Source organism: Fusarium tjaetaba (genome assembly GCF_013396195.1).
Source record: "Fusarium tjaetaba strain NRRL 66243 chromosome Unknown NRRL66243_c0000368, whole genome shotgun sequence".
NCBI classification, from domain to species: domain Eukaryota; kingdom Fungi; phylum Ascomycota; class Sordariomycetes; order Hypocreales; family Nectriaceae; genus Fusarium; species Fusarium tjaetaba.
This window is the reverse complement of record NW_023501564.1, coordinates 24,994-39,260: the sequence shown is the minus strand read 5'-3', so window position 1 is coordinate 39,260 and position 14,267 is coordinate 24,994. Positions and strand designations below refer to the sequence as shown.

At 50.1% G+C, this 14,267-nt stretch overlaps 5 protein-coding genes across 5 annotated transcripts; 2 read left to right on the top strand and 3 right to left on the bottom strand.

Annotated features, from left to right (window-relative positions):
- Nucleotides 1-1,008: 1,008 nt before the first annotated feature.
- FTJAE_12882 (molecular chaperone) lies at nt 1,009-1,800 on the bottom strand (the record flags this gene model as incomplete). The annotated part of the gene is made up of 2 exons (XM_037345969.1): nt 1,009-1,452; nt 1,510-1,800. 2 exons carry the CDS (start codon nt 1,798-1,800, stop codon nt 1,009-1,011), a joined length of 735 nt encoding a protein of 244 aa, XP_037200084.1.
- Nucleotides 1,801-2,418: 618 nt separating this feature from the next.
- On the top strand, nt 2,419-3,806 carry FTJAE_12881 (26S proteasome regulatory subunit N6; the record flags this gene model as incomplete). The annotated part of the gene is made up of 3 exons (XM_037345968.1): nt 2,419-2,600; nt 2,653-2,735; nt 2,800-3,806. The coding sequence occupies 3 exons, from the start codon at nt 2,419-2,421 to the stop codon at nt 3,804-3,806; spliced, it is 1,272 nt and encodes a 423-aa protein (XP_037200083.1).
- Nucleotides 3,807-4,183: 377 nt separating this feature from the next.
- FTJAE_12880 (uncharacterized protein) lies at nt 4,184-8,767 on the bottom strand (the record flags this gene model as incomplete). The annotated part of the gene is made up of 1 exon (XM_037345967.1): nt 4,184-8,767. One exon carries the CDS (start codon nt 8,765-8,767, stop codon nt 4,184-4,186), a length of 4,584 nt encoding a protein of 1,527 aa, XP_037200082.1.
- An 873-nt stretch (nt 8,768-9,640) lies between these two features.
- FTJAE_12879 (mitochondrial carrier domain protein) lies at nt 9,641-10,789 on the top strand (the record flags this gene model as incomplete). Its single annotated transcript, XM_037345965.1, has 3 exons — nt 9,641-9,822; nt 9,878-10,608; nt 10,662-10,789. 3 exons carry the CDS (start codon nt 9,641-9,643, stop codon nt 10,787-10,789), a joined length of 1,041 nt encoding a protein of 346 aa, XP_037200081.1.
- Nucleotides 10,790-11,134: 345 nt separating this feature from the next.
- On the bottom strand, nt 11,135-13,750 carry FTJAE_12878 (MAK10 glucose-repressible; the record flags this gene model as incomplete). Its single annotated transcript, XM_037345964.1, has 7 exons — nt 11,135-12,364; nt 12,414-12,815; nt 12,935-13,168; nt 13,221-13,349; nt 13,397-13,464; nt 13,527-13,646; nt 13,720-13,750. The coding sequence occupies 7 exons, from the start codon at nt 13,748-13,750 to the stop codon at nt 11,135-11,137; spliced, it is 2,214 nt and encodes a 737-aa protein (XP_037200080.1).
- Between the last annotated feature and the right edge of the window lie 517 nt (nt 13,751-14,267).

Sequence of the window (14,267 nt, the reverse complement as noted above, 5' to 3'; positions counted from 1 at the left end):
CATTTACGTTATTTCTTTACCTTCATTGCTGTTTTAACACTGATAAGGAACTCACTCGTGGTAGGTAAACAGGCCCAGAGAGAGGACATCGCAGGCGTTCACCTACACAAGAGATGTATCTCGGAGGGATAGGGGGACATAGTTCGGGATCGAAAGTATGGCATGGCATGGGAGGAAGCGCGCACATTTGTATTTGCTTTATTTATTATCTGAAAGTGACTTATGAGATAGGGGAGCAACTAGAGTTGCAGGCTGTTTTTTTATATGTATCCTACCGTTGGCACCGGGCAAGTTGAGGTGCCGGGTGTTTTGATGGCCTTCCTTTTGTTAGTGTTTTGGCGTGCGGTTGTACTGAGTTTGATAGGATTGCTGGAATCAAAGTTTACAACTAAATGAGTCCCTTGCCTTGGCTGTGATGTATGTTATAGATAAGTCCCATGATAGATTTGCAAGTCATCAGTTCAGTGAACAAACAACGAGCTAAACTTTCGATTGCAAACTTCGGCTTGTGAACTCTGATAAATAAACATTCGCCACAACGGCACCGGTGAGATTAACAGTCAGTTCATGATTTCAATCTTTCTTTGTTTATTTTGCCATTCCATGACCACATTGTGACTATCTTTTGCACAGGCCAGTTTCACATGCTTCATCATCATCATAGCTGGGTTGCCAGCTTAGGTACCTATTCATTTTTACCTCTGGACATTATGGATCATGACCTGAAAAGACCCTCTTAGGTCGACTATACCGCCCAGTTGCCCCCACTGTTATACATGTACGTCTTGTTATTTATGTACAAATGTCCCAGCTCTTTTGAAACTTTTCTCCTGTCCAAGCATCTGTAACCATCATACAAGTTGAAAAAAATGACCATCATGAGGGGAGCATTATACATAGAGCCAACGCCAACCGATATAACCTCGTCTAAAAATACACGCAAAATGCGATTGAGCGTGGAGATGTCATCAAAACACACATCTCCGTCATTATGGGAGAACGATATGCTTATTTGTTCTTGACAACACCGACCTTGGCGGCGCGCAGCACCCGGCCGTTAAGCTTGAAGCCCTTCTGTTGAACGAAGAAAACGGTGCCGTCCTCCTTATCGGGCTGGGGGGTCATAAAAGTGGCCTCCTGCTCGTTGGGGTTGAACTTCTCGCCCTCGGGATTGAGTCGCTCGAGACCATGTTTCTTAAGGGTATTCATGAGGATATCTTCAGTCATCTTGAGGCCCTCATACAGATTGGCGAGATCCTCGAGGCCTTCAGGTCGGTCTGGGGCGTTGAGCTTATCCTTGGGAACCATTCCAAGGGCGCGGTCGAGGTTGTCGACGCTATCGACGAGATCCTTGGCGAATTTTTGGATGGCAAAATCTTTAGCGGCCTTGACCTCACGTGTGGTGCGCTCTTGGAGGTTGCGGAAATCGGCGACGGTGCGCATACACTTATCCTGCAAGAGCGTCAGTCAGTTTTCCAATGTCAAATTGTCTCTTTAGTTATCACAAACCTTCCAGTCCTTAACCTCGTTCTCCTTGGCTGCAAGCTCCTTCTTGAGCTCAGCCAGAGGATCGTTTTCTTTCTCGCCCTCAGCGGGCTTTTCCTCGGCTTTGGCCTCCTCAGCAGGCTTGGTCTCAGTCTCCTTGGCGTCACTGTACCATCTCGACACGGCAGGCTGAACGGATCTGAGAGAAAAGGCGGGCGCGGCCTGGAATTGCGACTGAATAAAAGGTCGGGGGACGGCGACCTTGGGAGCAGCTCGCAGAGCGCGGGATGAGGTCGCAATGGCCTGTCGGAACATTTTGAGGGTATATGAGGAATTGGATTATAGAATTTGGTAGGAACAAAGTAAATGACGAGGAAGGCTCGATGGAGATAGGCTGATGGACTTAAGTAAGTAAGTGTACAGTGGCTGTGGTGGGTAGGTAGGTATCAGGAAGTTTGGAAGCTCCGAGTTAGGACTGAAATTTTAGCTGTCGGCATGATTGATTCGCTTCGCATTTAGAAGGGTCGCGCCGGCTTCTCTCCCGGGGACGGGAAGCTTCCATTCGGCGGGCAAGGGCCACATAGGATCATATGCATGCCTAAAGTACTAACCCTGGAAGCACTGTACCTATGTACGGATCAACAAAAACCCGTCACTGCATCATTGATCCAATGCTGCCCTGGGCTGTTTCCTCATGAGGCTGTAGGATCCACTCTTTTACTGGCCTACGTCGTGCTCTGGCAACCTGGAGGCTAAGGTTAGGTAGCTGTTCGCTATGGTATTGCTTCGGCATCCATACCTCTAGAGAACCAAACAACTTCAAGATAACGACCACTACTCTTCAGCGCCCCCAACGTCAAGTCTCCGCCTTCATAGCGCATATCCACTCACCCACGATCATATTCAGCGACACGTGTAAACACATCTTTCACAATGGCGGCGGCCGAATCAGCGAGGGTTCAGGAAGCGCAGAAGCTCGCCAAGTCTGACCCTCGAAAGGCTGAGGCCATCTACAAGGACATCATCTCCAAGGCTCCCAGCACCACATCCGATGCTGCCACTCGCGAGTACGAGACTGCTCTGATCAGTTTAGGAGAGCTGTATCGAGATGAGAAGTGCGCAGTCTTCAACACCGCTGTTCCTATACCCCGCTAACAAATCCGACAGGAATACCCAAGAGTTGGTGACCTTGGTCAAGGAGAGCAGAACCGTGTTCTCTTCTTTCGCAAAGGCCAAGTCAGCAAAGCTTGGTATGTTATTAGCACCACATGATTCTGCCTCGAAGTGTAACAGCTAGCTAACGCGGCGATGTAGTCCGTCAACTGCTCGACCTCATCAAGGAAATCCCCGATAGCACCGATATCGAAATCTCCGTCACCAAGGACTGTATAGAATGGGCCACCGCCGAGCGCCGCGCGTTTCAGCGACAGGACCTTGAGGTCCGCCTCGTCACTCTCCAGATGGCAAAGCAATCCTACTACGAAGCCCTCGGGCTCATTAACAACCTTCTTCGCGAGCTCAAGCGCCTGGATGACAAGCTCCGACTCGTCGAAGTTCAGCTCCTCGAGTCGAGAGTTTACCACGCCCTTGGCAACATCCCTAAGTCCCGTGCCGCTCTTACCAGTGCACGAACAAGCGCCGCTAGCGTATACACCCCTCCGATGCTACAGGCCAACCTCGACATGCAGAGCGGTATGCTTCATGCTGAGGACAAGGACTTCAACACCGCTTTCTCTTACTTCATTGAGGCTCTCGATGGCTACCACTCTCAAGATGAGAGCACCCGAGCTCAGGCTGCTCTTCAGTACATGCTTCTTTGCAAGATCATGCTAAACCTCGTTGACGATGTCAACAACCTTATGACTTCCAAGCAAGCCCTGAAGTACGCGGGCAAGAACCTAGAGGCCATGAAGGCCATTGCTCGCGCACATTCGAATCGATCACTGGAGGAATATGAGCGAGCACTTTCTTCTTACCGATATGAGCTCGGTAGCGACGCTTTTATCCGCAACCACCTTCGCCGCCTCTACGATGCTATGTTGGAGCAGAACCTAATCAAAGTCATCGAGCCCTTCTCGCGCGTCGAAATCGACCACATTGCCAAGATGGTTGGCCTCGACACTCAGCAGGTTGAGCGAAAACTGTCTCAGATGATCTTGGACAAGGTCATTATCGGGGTTTTGGACCAGGGCGCTGGTTGTCTCATCATCTTTGATGAGACGCACCGGGATGAGTCCTACGATGCGGCTCTGGCAACCATTGAGAAACTGAGCAGTGTGGTGGATGTACTTTACACGAACCAAGCTTCCATGCTGGAATAGATTAGCAATGAGAGGCACAATAGTTGTTGTATGTAACATATCACACGCTTTTAGACCAGGCGTTTCAAGAGGAAAAGAATCGTCCACGCTGAGCGGCATATACATGTATTCAGTTGCTTGCACAACCATATTTGAAATGGATAACCAAAACTATATATACGCAGATGCTTCCAACAGACTGTGCTGCAAGACAGGGGTATGTAATCGTATGCAAAGAAAGCATAAAGGGTACAACAAGCGGTATCTGGTATCTCCAAACAATAACAGCCACCTACTCATGAAACAGAACGCCTCATGAAATGCTAACTATGCCATATTCGTGATTCTATACAAAAACAAACCAAACCTTTTGTAAAAACAGGATTCTTTCATGTCGTTTAGTGAAACATAACCCTCGCTGGTCTTTCAGCCTCTTGGCTCCTCTTCTCTCCGCCGAGAATCAGGCCAACTAATCTTTTGACCACTTCAGCCTCATCCCAGCCGCCGACTTGTGCTTTGAAAGCGTCGACGCAGTCCAAGTGCCAACGCTTCAGCGTCATTGACTCGCCTTTACTTGAGGCCGGTCTTCCAAGATATTTGTCCGAACAGCGTTCAAAATGAAGCCTGAAGGGGCCCTGACGTCGCTGCTGAACAAGATCATCCAAGAGCAGCCAGTGTCTTCGTGTCCACACCGTTTGGGAGAGTGGTTCGGGGTGGGTCTGTTTTGTTGGGATTTCCTCGTTAGAGATAGGAATTTGCGGGATGGTGTTATTCTCCTTGTTAGCAGTTTCATGTGGTACAAGAGGACGCTGTGCCCCTGTGCTCGACTGAGATGCTGCTGAGGAGTTGGATAGTCGACGTTGATGTCGAACCTTGGCTTGCTCGATGGGCGATAAGACGCTGCTGGTGAACTCAACCACACGGCCAGGAGTGTGAGGTTTGAGTGGCGAACGAAGACTTGATTTGATTGGGGAAGCGTTCTTGGGAGGTAAAGGACGGAGGAGAGTGCTAGCTGTGGGTCGCTTGGGGGAGTCTTCGCTTGCATTGGATGTTTGCTGCTGCCACTTTTGTATATCGGCGTGAGTGAGCTGCATCCTCGGTGGAGTGGTGGCACTACTACTCGGGATCGGGGCAGCGTCAGGGGCAGCAGCCTGAGTTGAAGCCTTGAAGAAACTCTGGCTGTGATTTCTTCGCTGAGGAGTAAAGTTCATCTTCTGAGGCACTGACGGCAGTGGCTCGGATACTTGATCTTCTTCTTCTTCAAGTACCTCTGTGCCCTCCTCGTCGAGCTCGTCCTGTTGTTCACTCTCATTTTGTTGCTCAGATGTTTCGTGCATAGGAGTGTCATGCTCTTCCTGTCTTAAGGAAGCTGTTGCCTGTCGACTTGGTGATGACATGTTCGACCGCGAATCTGACCGAGAATATTCATCATTTCCAGGTTCTTCGGACTGGTCTCTTCTGGCCAGGGGCTGAACAGGGCGTATAGGAGAGAAGAAGCCTACCCTTGGCTGGCCTCGAGGTACAAGCTCCTGTGGTGGTAGCTGTGGGAACATGGAGCTTGTCGGAAGGGTGTGAGCTGTCTCCGTGGGCTTCGGCTCGGTCTCCGTGGGCCGCGCTCCAAAGACGGACATCTTCTTAAGAGGAGATAGCTTGTCAGCCAAAATGCCTGGGATCGCGGCCGGTGAAGAGAAGAAAGTTGAGAGATCGAAACGGCCCACTTTAGCCGTAGCAGGAGCCTTATCAGATTCTTGAGGAACCTCCCTTTGAGCGAGAAGAGAATACTCCTCTGCTTGAGATGGTTCATCCTGCACGACCTCCACGCTATTCGCTTGAGGCGCGGTCTCTTCTTCCAGGTGTTCTTCATTCTCTTCCAGTTCATTCCTTGTCTGTTCTGTAGTCGTTGGAGGCCGTTGCGTTCCCCTGTTGGCCTGTCTCCTCCAAGGGCTCGGGAGAGTGCTTCGTCTGGGGATAGGTGACTCGGATTTCCTCGCTGGTGAAGGCTGACGGGCGTCATGAGGGCTTGACCTCTGGGCTTCAAACTCCCACAAATCCATATCATCGCCGGCATCTTCGGTTTCGTCATCTGCGTCATCCACCGCCCCGTCCAATTGGTCATGAGAAATGGAATGCGGTTCGGGAGGTCTGGCTGTTGATCGTGCAAAAGCCTCAAGGGGTACATCTCCTCTGAGGTTGTCGCTTATAGGACCTTCTCTATCAACCCAACTCATTCCACCCTCACTGGGGGCCTGGAAATGCGTAGAGCTTGCTGCAGATTCCCTGGACATTGTTCGGCGATGGCGTGGTGACGAACCAGCACTTCTTCTCTCGAGAGCTTCCATAAAGCTAGCTTGACCTGTATGCCTGGTGTTTGTTCCAAAGGGGTCGTCATAAACTTCATCGCCTTTGGAGATCTGAGCAGTTTCAGTGAATGGACGGGAATTCCCAGGACTCGCATTCGTCCGTTGATTTGGCTGAGTTACCCTTGGACCTAGCTCTCTAGAAGCAGATCGTCTGAAAGGGCTTCGCAAATGATGGTCGCGGGCCTCCGGCGTTGGAGGATCCGAGGTCACGCTCTGCAAAGCTCTCCCCGCCCTCATAATGGGGGACAATGTGGGACGTCTGACTCTCTCTGGTGGCACATCAGGCAACGATTGAGGTTCCTGGATAGGTGAGGTAAGTTGATTTAGTGGCGTGACTTCTGGCTGCTGCATTTCGGCCTCTAAGGACAAATGGGGTTGCTGAGGTACAGCGATTTCAGGAATCCCTTGGGCCTCTTCAGGTTCCTCTTCAACTGGGTCGTCCATAATGGGCTCCTCCAAGGGCTGATCATCTGAAACGGAATGGTCATCAGGTTCCGGCACAATAGTCATATCCGTGATGGGTTCATCATCGTTGTCGGCTACTTCAGCTTCAACAATGGCCCCGTTGGTGAGTTGCCCGGTAGCTTCAATAGCTTGGTCAACAATTTCGTCTTCAATCTCTATCGCTTCAAGTGATACCTGAGCTGCGGTGGCGGGCCCAGGTGATGAGTTCCTCGGCGGCGAATCTATGGAAGATGCAGACCTAGCTGGACTGTGTGATACGCTTATTGACTTCGGGGCAGTACTGTTTCCAAAATCGATATTTGGAGGGGTGTCGTCAGGGGTGGGGAGACGCCCGCCATCCGAACGAGAGATAACACTTCCAACCGAAGCTTCTGGAGGTCCAGCCTCTTCTTGTTCTTGCTCTTCGGCTGCCACCTGTTCTGCCTCTGCACTTTGTTCTTCAACCCCTTTTTCTTTTTGCTGCATCTCTGCTTGCTGGGGCTCATCTTCAAACTGGATGAGGTCCGCATCCTCCATTTGAACATCCTCTGTCTCTGATGGTGGTTTCTTGGTCATGGCTCGAGGACGGCGGGGAGTGGCTGCCTCAAGTACTGCATCGGGTATCTCTGAGAAAGAGTCGTCGTACAAGTTTGAATTCTCGATTTCGAGATGTGAGGAGTCTTGTCGTTGTGTTGCCAGAGGAGATCCACGATATTCAGCGTCCGGATTGTCTCGCGTGTTTGACTGCAACACTTGCCGTCGCAATGGGGAAGAGCCCATTCTTCGCGGGGTCTGACGCCATATGGAGGATAAGTTGCGGTTAGGTGAAAAGGTCATTGGTGGGCGAATAGTAGATTGCCGGCGTTCATCTCGAGGCTCAGCTGGAGCGGGTGCCGATGAATGGGACTCCTTGTCTTGCTCGGCGGGTTCCTTATTCACATTAGGTCTGTCGCGATCCTGCAGAGACTGCCGTAGAGACTCCAAAGTGTTGTTAATAATTAGGCTGGTTTCCTCGCCAATGTCGTTCTCGGCAATCTCTCGAACAGAGCTGCGCATACTCGCTTGTAGAGAAGGGAGCGAGTCCATGAATATCATGCTAAAGTCTTCACCCGCTGCGACCGTATCTTCGTTCCCAGAACGGGCGTCGCTCTGAGGTTCGTCTGCAGAAGATACGTCGCTTCCGGCTGGTCCATAGCCATAATCTCCAAAATCTGAGAAATCATCTGCTCGTCCATGGTCTGGACTTGGGGGAGCAGGCGCATTTTGGGTTGCGCGACTCCCAGGCCGCGGCGTTGGTTCATCGTCTAATGTTGCCATCCAAATATCTGAGTCCGGTTCTTCTTGCTGAGCAGGCGCGCTATTATGCGCGGTTCGGTTTGCGCGTAGTAATTGGTTTGCCTCAGCTTCTGACGGTGTAATGACCAGAGTCACATCGTTGTCGGCTTGTGAGTCGTCGGCGCGGGGTGAGGGCAGGTCAGAGGCATCACCAGCAACCTCAATTTTATCGAGAGCTTGACTTTCCGATGTGTTACTCGTCTCTGAAAACCCCCTCGCGTTTCGTTCGTCTTCTGTGGGATTTGGTGGGTCAACAGGACGGTTCTTAGGTGGTCGACCTCGTCTTTTTGTTCCTGGTGTTGGCTGCGCATTACTGTCTGCCGGTTTATTTGGTGTATCTATATCTTTTGTCGTACGTTGTCTCCTCCGGGGGCTCCCATGCATCGGTGTTATTGACTTTCTCTTGGTGCCTGCGCTGGGTAGGGGTGTGCCATTTGTTTTTCTCGGTCGTCCTCGTTTCCTAGGAGTCGCGTTGTTATCGTCTTCGATCGCCCCCTTTAGTGGCACAGTCGTCGTCGTGGTCGCCATTTCTCTGCGTCGCGATATCGGTAGGTAAGGGCTGTCTTGGAATAGTTTTCGTCGCGCGCTGCTGGGGCCTGCAGTCGCGCTTGGTACCTCTGTCTCGACCGTAACTAGTAATTTCTGGGGCGCTTTATTATCTCCAACCTCGAGTTCGAAAGTCTGTTTCCTAGGAGAGGTTCCTAAACCCATGGAGGAGAAGCGGCTGGACCGTTGGCTGCTACGGACGACACGGCGCGTGGATGGAGGGGGCATGACACTTTGTTCAACGGTATCGTTTAGAGGATCGGGTGACGACATAATATCCGCGCTGGGTGTGTTCATATCGGCAAAAGAATGCCAGCGAACGGCAAAAGAGTCGTTGTCAACGCCTAAACTTTTGCGTTTTGGCATTGACGAATGGTGGTTTCGTCAATCATTCATGGAATGTTAGAATGCGAATCTCAAAAATAGTCATGGTATATGAAACACTACCGCCGTCCCTCCGTTGCAAAGCCAAAACCAACCCGCGGTGTGCTTTGTGCTTTGTTGGATTTGGACAGGGATAGACGTGGCGGCATGGGTCCAGTCCAGTGTTTACTTTGGTCCCAATGAGGCAAGCGGGGACAAAGCGTGAACTTTGCCCGCATTTTCTGTTTCTCCTTGACTCCGTGGCTTGTCTCTCCAACGGGCTGTTGTCTTGTGCCCCAATTGGCACTAGCGCCATACGGTAAAGATCTCAAGTCACCTGCCCAAGGCCTTGTCCCTTTTCCCCACCTCACATGCAGGGAAGTGACCTCATTTTCAGATGCGGAACAGAGGCCGACTTTTAGGGAAGTTTTACTCGGTATCAACTCCCGTGCCGACCTCGGTACGGTATATTAGGGAGAGGGACCTACCTGAGATACCTAGGCCTCGCAGTAGACGTCCTCTAGCTCTCGAGTCAAGTCATTGCCGATCCCGAGATACATGTCTCCCTCCAATCCAATCCAATACGTTTCCCTTACAAGCCGAGCTTTAAATACTGTATCTGGGCACCTATAGTCAAGCACGGCCCCGCGCGACTTGTACGTTTCCCTTCCCCGGGTTTTTAATTACTGTTCATTCCCCGTCAATTCAATTCGATTCTCTATTTCTGTCCTACATAAACATCGCTTACACGCGCGCCTCGCTTAAGCTTAAACTTGTATACTACATCGACCATTTACAACCGGCATCATGTCAGACAACGCCGAAAAGGAGACCACTCCTCAGATCGACACGCCTGTGACAAAGGTCGAGATCACTCCTAACAAGGTCGAAATTAGCACGGCGCCCGAGACTCAAGCAATTCCTCAGAACGACAATGTCGCTCACGCTCTTGCTGGCGCCGGAGGTGGTCTTCTGTCCATGATCCTGACGTAAGGCTTGCGAATACCCCAATGACGCATCACAGTGCGCTGATGATATCTCAAGCTACCCTCTCATTACCCTCTCCACACGAGCTCAGGTCGAGTCTAAGAAGGCCGAGAGCAAGTTCAGCGAGGCTGTTGGCAACATCATCGCCCGCGAGGGTATCTCTGGTCTCTACTCCGGTATTAACTCCGCTCTCTTCGGCATCAGCGTCACCAACTTTGTCTACTACTACTGGTACGAATGGACTCGCGGTTTCTTCGAGAAGGCTGCTGCCAAGGCTGGTCGCGCTGGCGCCAAGCTCACGACCGTTGAATCCATGATTGCTGGTGCGATCGCTGGTTCGGCCACCGTCATCATCACCAACCCTATCTGGGTCGTCAACACCCGAGTCACTACTCGCCAGCAAGAGAAGAAGCAGGATCTCGAGTCCGGCGAGTCTAAGCCTGCCAAGGCCCCCAGCACACTCGGTACTCTGCTCCTCCTCCTCAAGAACGAGGGTCCTCAGGCTCTCTTCTCTGGTGTCATCCCGGCTCTTGTCCTCGTTATCAACCCTATTCTCCAGTACACTCTCTTCGAGCAACTCAAGAACACAGTTGAGAAGCGTCGCAAGGTGACTCCTACTATCGCCTTCTTCCTCGGCGCCCTGGGCAAGCTGTTTGCTACTGCCATCACCTACCCTTACATCACCGTCAAGTCTCAGATGCACGTCCAGGGCAGTGGTAAGAAGGAGGGTTCCCTTAGTGCTCTTTCTCGCATCGTCCGTGAGAGTGGTTACTCTGGTCTCTACCGAGGTAAAATATCAAGTCACCATCTTATTTAGCAATTCACTGACTCTCATCAACAGGCATCGGCCCTAAGGTCACACAGAGCGTCCTCACTGCTGCGCTCCTCTTTGCCTTCAAGGACGTTCTCTATGAGCAGACCGTTCGTCTCCGAATGGCCCAGGCCGCTCGCCGACGTGTTGCCGCTTAAGCTAGCTTAAGCACTGGTTCCACTAGACATGTCTTCTTATCAGAACCAGGATTGAAGATCCCCAATTATTCTCGGTATCTCATTCCGATTACCGAAAAGCATTTGCGGTGAGGATGCGCTCGTTTTGTTATTGAAATTGTCGCAATGGAAATGGCGTCGTATCTTCTATACCTAGGTAGTATTAGTTCATATTCTGTTTGATGTTTGAAACCAGGGCTGGTAACCAGGAATATTGGAAGAGGGTGCTGCTCTCATCTGGATACCCGAATACGCTGAGGCGGCTTTGATGTAACAATTCAATTTAAGCTCATTTTTTCATTACACATGGATTTCCTTCAAGAAGCATCATACAGGAACCAGACGAGGTACAATCCACCAGTCATGATAACACTTATCAGGAGTTGGCACCTCAGCTCTGAGCTTCAGATTACTCGCATCTTCCTTTGATGCCTTCAGCACAGCCGTAATCGCGAGCCCTGTTGCAATACAAGCTTTGAGCGCGTTCTTCTTTGAAGTCTGCCATTTATCGTGAGAACCAACTGAGAATGAATCTGCGGCAGACAACTTGCTCAGAACCTCAAACCCCTGCTTTGCACCCTTCAGAGCTCTTTCTGCATATTGAAGAATTTCCACCGTGGACGATTCTGGTTGCGTGGTTCCAAGATTAAATTCTTGAAAGCCCGGGCAAGGCGGCAGACCAATAACTGCGAATGGTTTCATCCGCAGCTCAAAGCGGAACTCATCGTTACTGTACGGCCGCGGAGGCACCTTGACCAACTCAAACCGCATGAGAGCTGTGTAAAGACAAGATAGCGCATCTGACAATTCCCATGTGACAGCGGCATCGAGAAGCATAAGCCGGACAAAGGCGAGAGATCGCTCGAGTTGGCGATCTACTGAAGGGTTTCGCGGTTGAGAAGGTGCGCGAGATTCTTCGACTCTTCGAACAATGAAGGACTTGAGCCTTTCTGTATGCTGAACTCTCCATTTGGCCAGGTAATTGAGATACCAATACATACCGGCAAGTTCGTCTGGCTGATAGACTTCCAACTCGAAACCAAGTTGTACAATCCATTCCATCTGGCGAATCTTGTATAAGTACGTCCAGGACGATAGTGGGAGGGAGTAAGTATCGATTGGCTGAGAATTTGCTCCTGTGAAATGTCTCATTGGCTTCTCGTCCAACTTGACCTGGATAATTTGATCGATCTCTTCAGCATCGAGCTGAAGATTATCCCAGTCCCTGATGATATGGCAGAGCGTGCGCCGCACACGACACCTGTTCTGGCAAAAGGTCCTGAAGATATCGAGAAATGATTGAGCCGCTCTTTGTCGAAATTGTTCCATTTGTTGCGCAACAATGAACCGCGGATCTTGGGGAAATTCTATCTCGTCGTTGTTTCGATCAAGTTGGGCGCTGGCCGGCATCGACACGATAGAAAAGTCATCATCCATGATCTGCCGAATGCTCATTGTGCCCAAAACTTCCATTTCGTTAAAGAGGAAAGTCTGAAGTAGAGTCCGCACGAAAACCAGCGGTTGAGGTTTCTTAGCTTGAAATTGTAAGACGAAGTTCTAAAGATATTTAGCGTTGACATTCTCTGAAGGGAAATCCAATGCTTACTTGTAGACATTGGGAATCGGTGTAGTTTAGCACATCAATCAATTCAACACCATCCGTGAACAGCCTTGAAAGATGACCAAATGCATCCTCAAATTTCAACTGCACAATCGGTCTAGGGGGCATGGTGCTAGCAAGCTTTCGTTGGAGCTTGGCACTGAAGGCCTCGTCGACAGGTTTTCCCAGGGAGTGAGATGACTTGATGGCTGGAAGAACCTTGAGTCCTTCAAGCCATGGCTTTCGCGCAGCTTCGGGTTCTTTCACGTATTTGGGGCATTCTGTGGCGTCCAGGAAGTACAATCTTAGCTGCAGTCGTTGATCAAGTGCTTCTCGAAGATCATCGCTGACGTCGGTCGATAATGTGCTGAGTAGGTCTCTTGCTTCTTGGATAGCCTGCCGGATAGCCTGGGGTTGTATTTCAGCAAGTAAGGTGCGGCTGTATGTGTTTGTGACGAAATCTTCCTCCTTGAAAGAATGGGTTAGACAAAAATGATCCATTTGTCATGACATCGGTTCACACTTACTTCATAGTAGTGTTCTGATCTAATCCGTTCGTTGACATAACCGCAGGCTTTAAGCAGACCAAGACAGTACGCTCTCAATATTTTAAGTATATCAGATTGTCCAGAAGAATCATATGCGCCATCTCGAACGAAATGAGCGTCATCGACAGTTCGTGGGGTGGGTGTCAGAAGCGCCTCAGCGTATACACTAGTGAATAGAGTCTGCGAAAGGGGATATCCCTGATGCCACGCCATCTGAACAACATGATTAGTTTATATAGTCACTTTGCTACTGTTAAGGACTTACCTCATGACAGAGAAGTTGGTCTATAATTCCCAGGACCTCTTCGGGGAGCAGTGGCCGCGCAACATCGTAAAGCTCTTCAAGCTCCTCTGCTGATTCAACACAACCGCTGTCCATTTTAGGATCCATTATCTAAGCGTATCAGTGTTGAGTCCAGCTAAACTTCACGGCAGACGAACCTCAAGCCCTGAAACGGACTCGAACAGAGTAAATTGCCCATCTTTAACAAGTTCACCGGGTGCGAGAGCTGATCAGACTTGAGTCAATGGCGGGGTCATGAGTGAACAAAGTCAGCGACACAGAACTTACTCTTGACAGCTTCTGAGAATTTATCTGTGATGTCCACTGCGATTATTCCTGCAGTCGCAATGTCCGGAGGTGGCGGAGGCGGCAGCTCATATTGGTGATCAAGCGATATTCTGGCGATATCTGTGCTCCCAAAGTCAGATTTTGACGACATTGGCACTCGAGACCTAAGGGTAACGCAGTATTGGGCACCCACCATCTTGAATTCCGTTGCCAATATCGTCCATATTGACTAAATGAAGCGACAGGCTATCGCATTAAATAATATTATTGAACGTTTGCGTGGTGATGGTGACCCTGAAACAGAAATACAGCGACGGATGTTTGATAGAAGATGATTGTGAGTGAGCAGCAAGGGAGATAGGATGATGGGTCCACTGCTACGTACAATGATTAAATGATGTACTACTTGTACCAAGTTTGGCTACCTATTATGTCAGAGAAATCAATGCAAAAGCCAAATTACAATAAAGTTTTGCAGTAAAAAAGAGGCAGAAGTCACGGATTTCATAGCAAACTGGTCATGTGTGTTGATACACATCGTTAGCGGAGCCGTAACTACTATTTCGGCTGTAGCCGGGTGTGACAGAAAGTTGAGATGCGGACGTTCCACCGCGAGCATCACAATGGAAATCATTTATCTACATCGCAAGACATTGATTCACCAGCAAATCCGTTCTTGCCTCCAATTACAGTCGTAGTTTTGAATTTGATTGATACTTTGCAACAGTCGTTATGGTACAG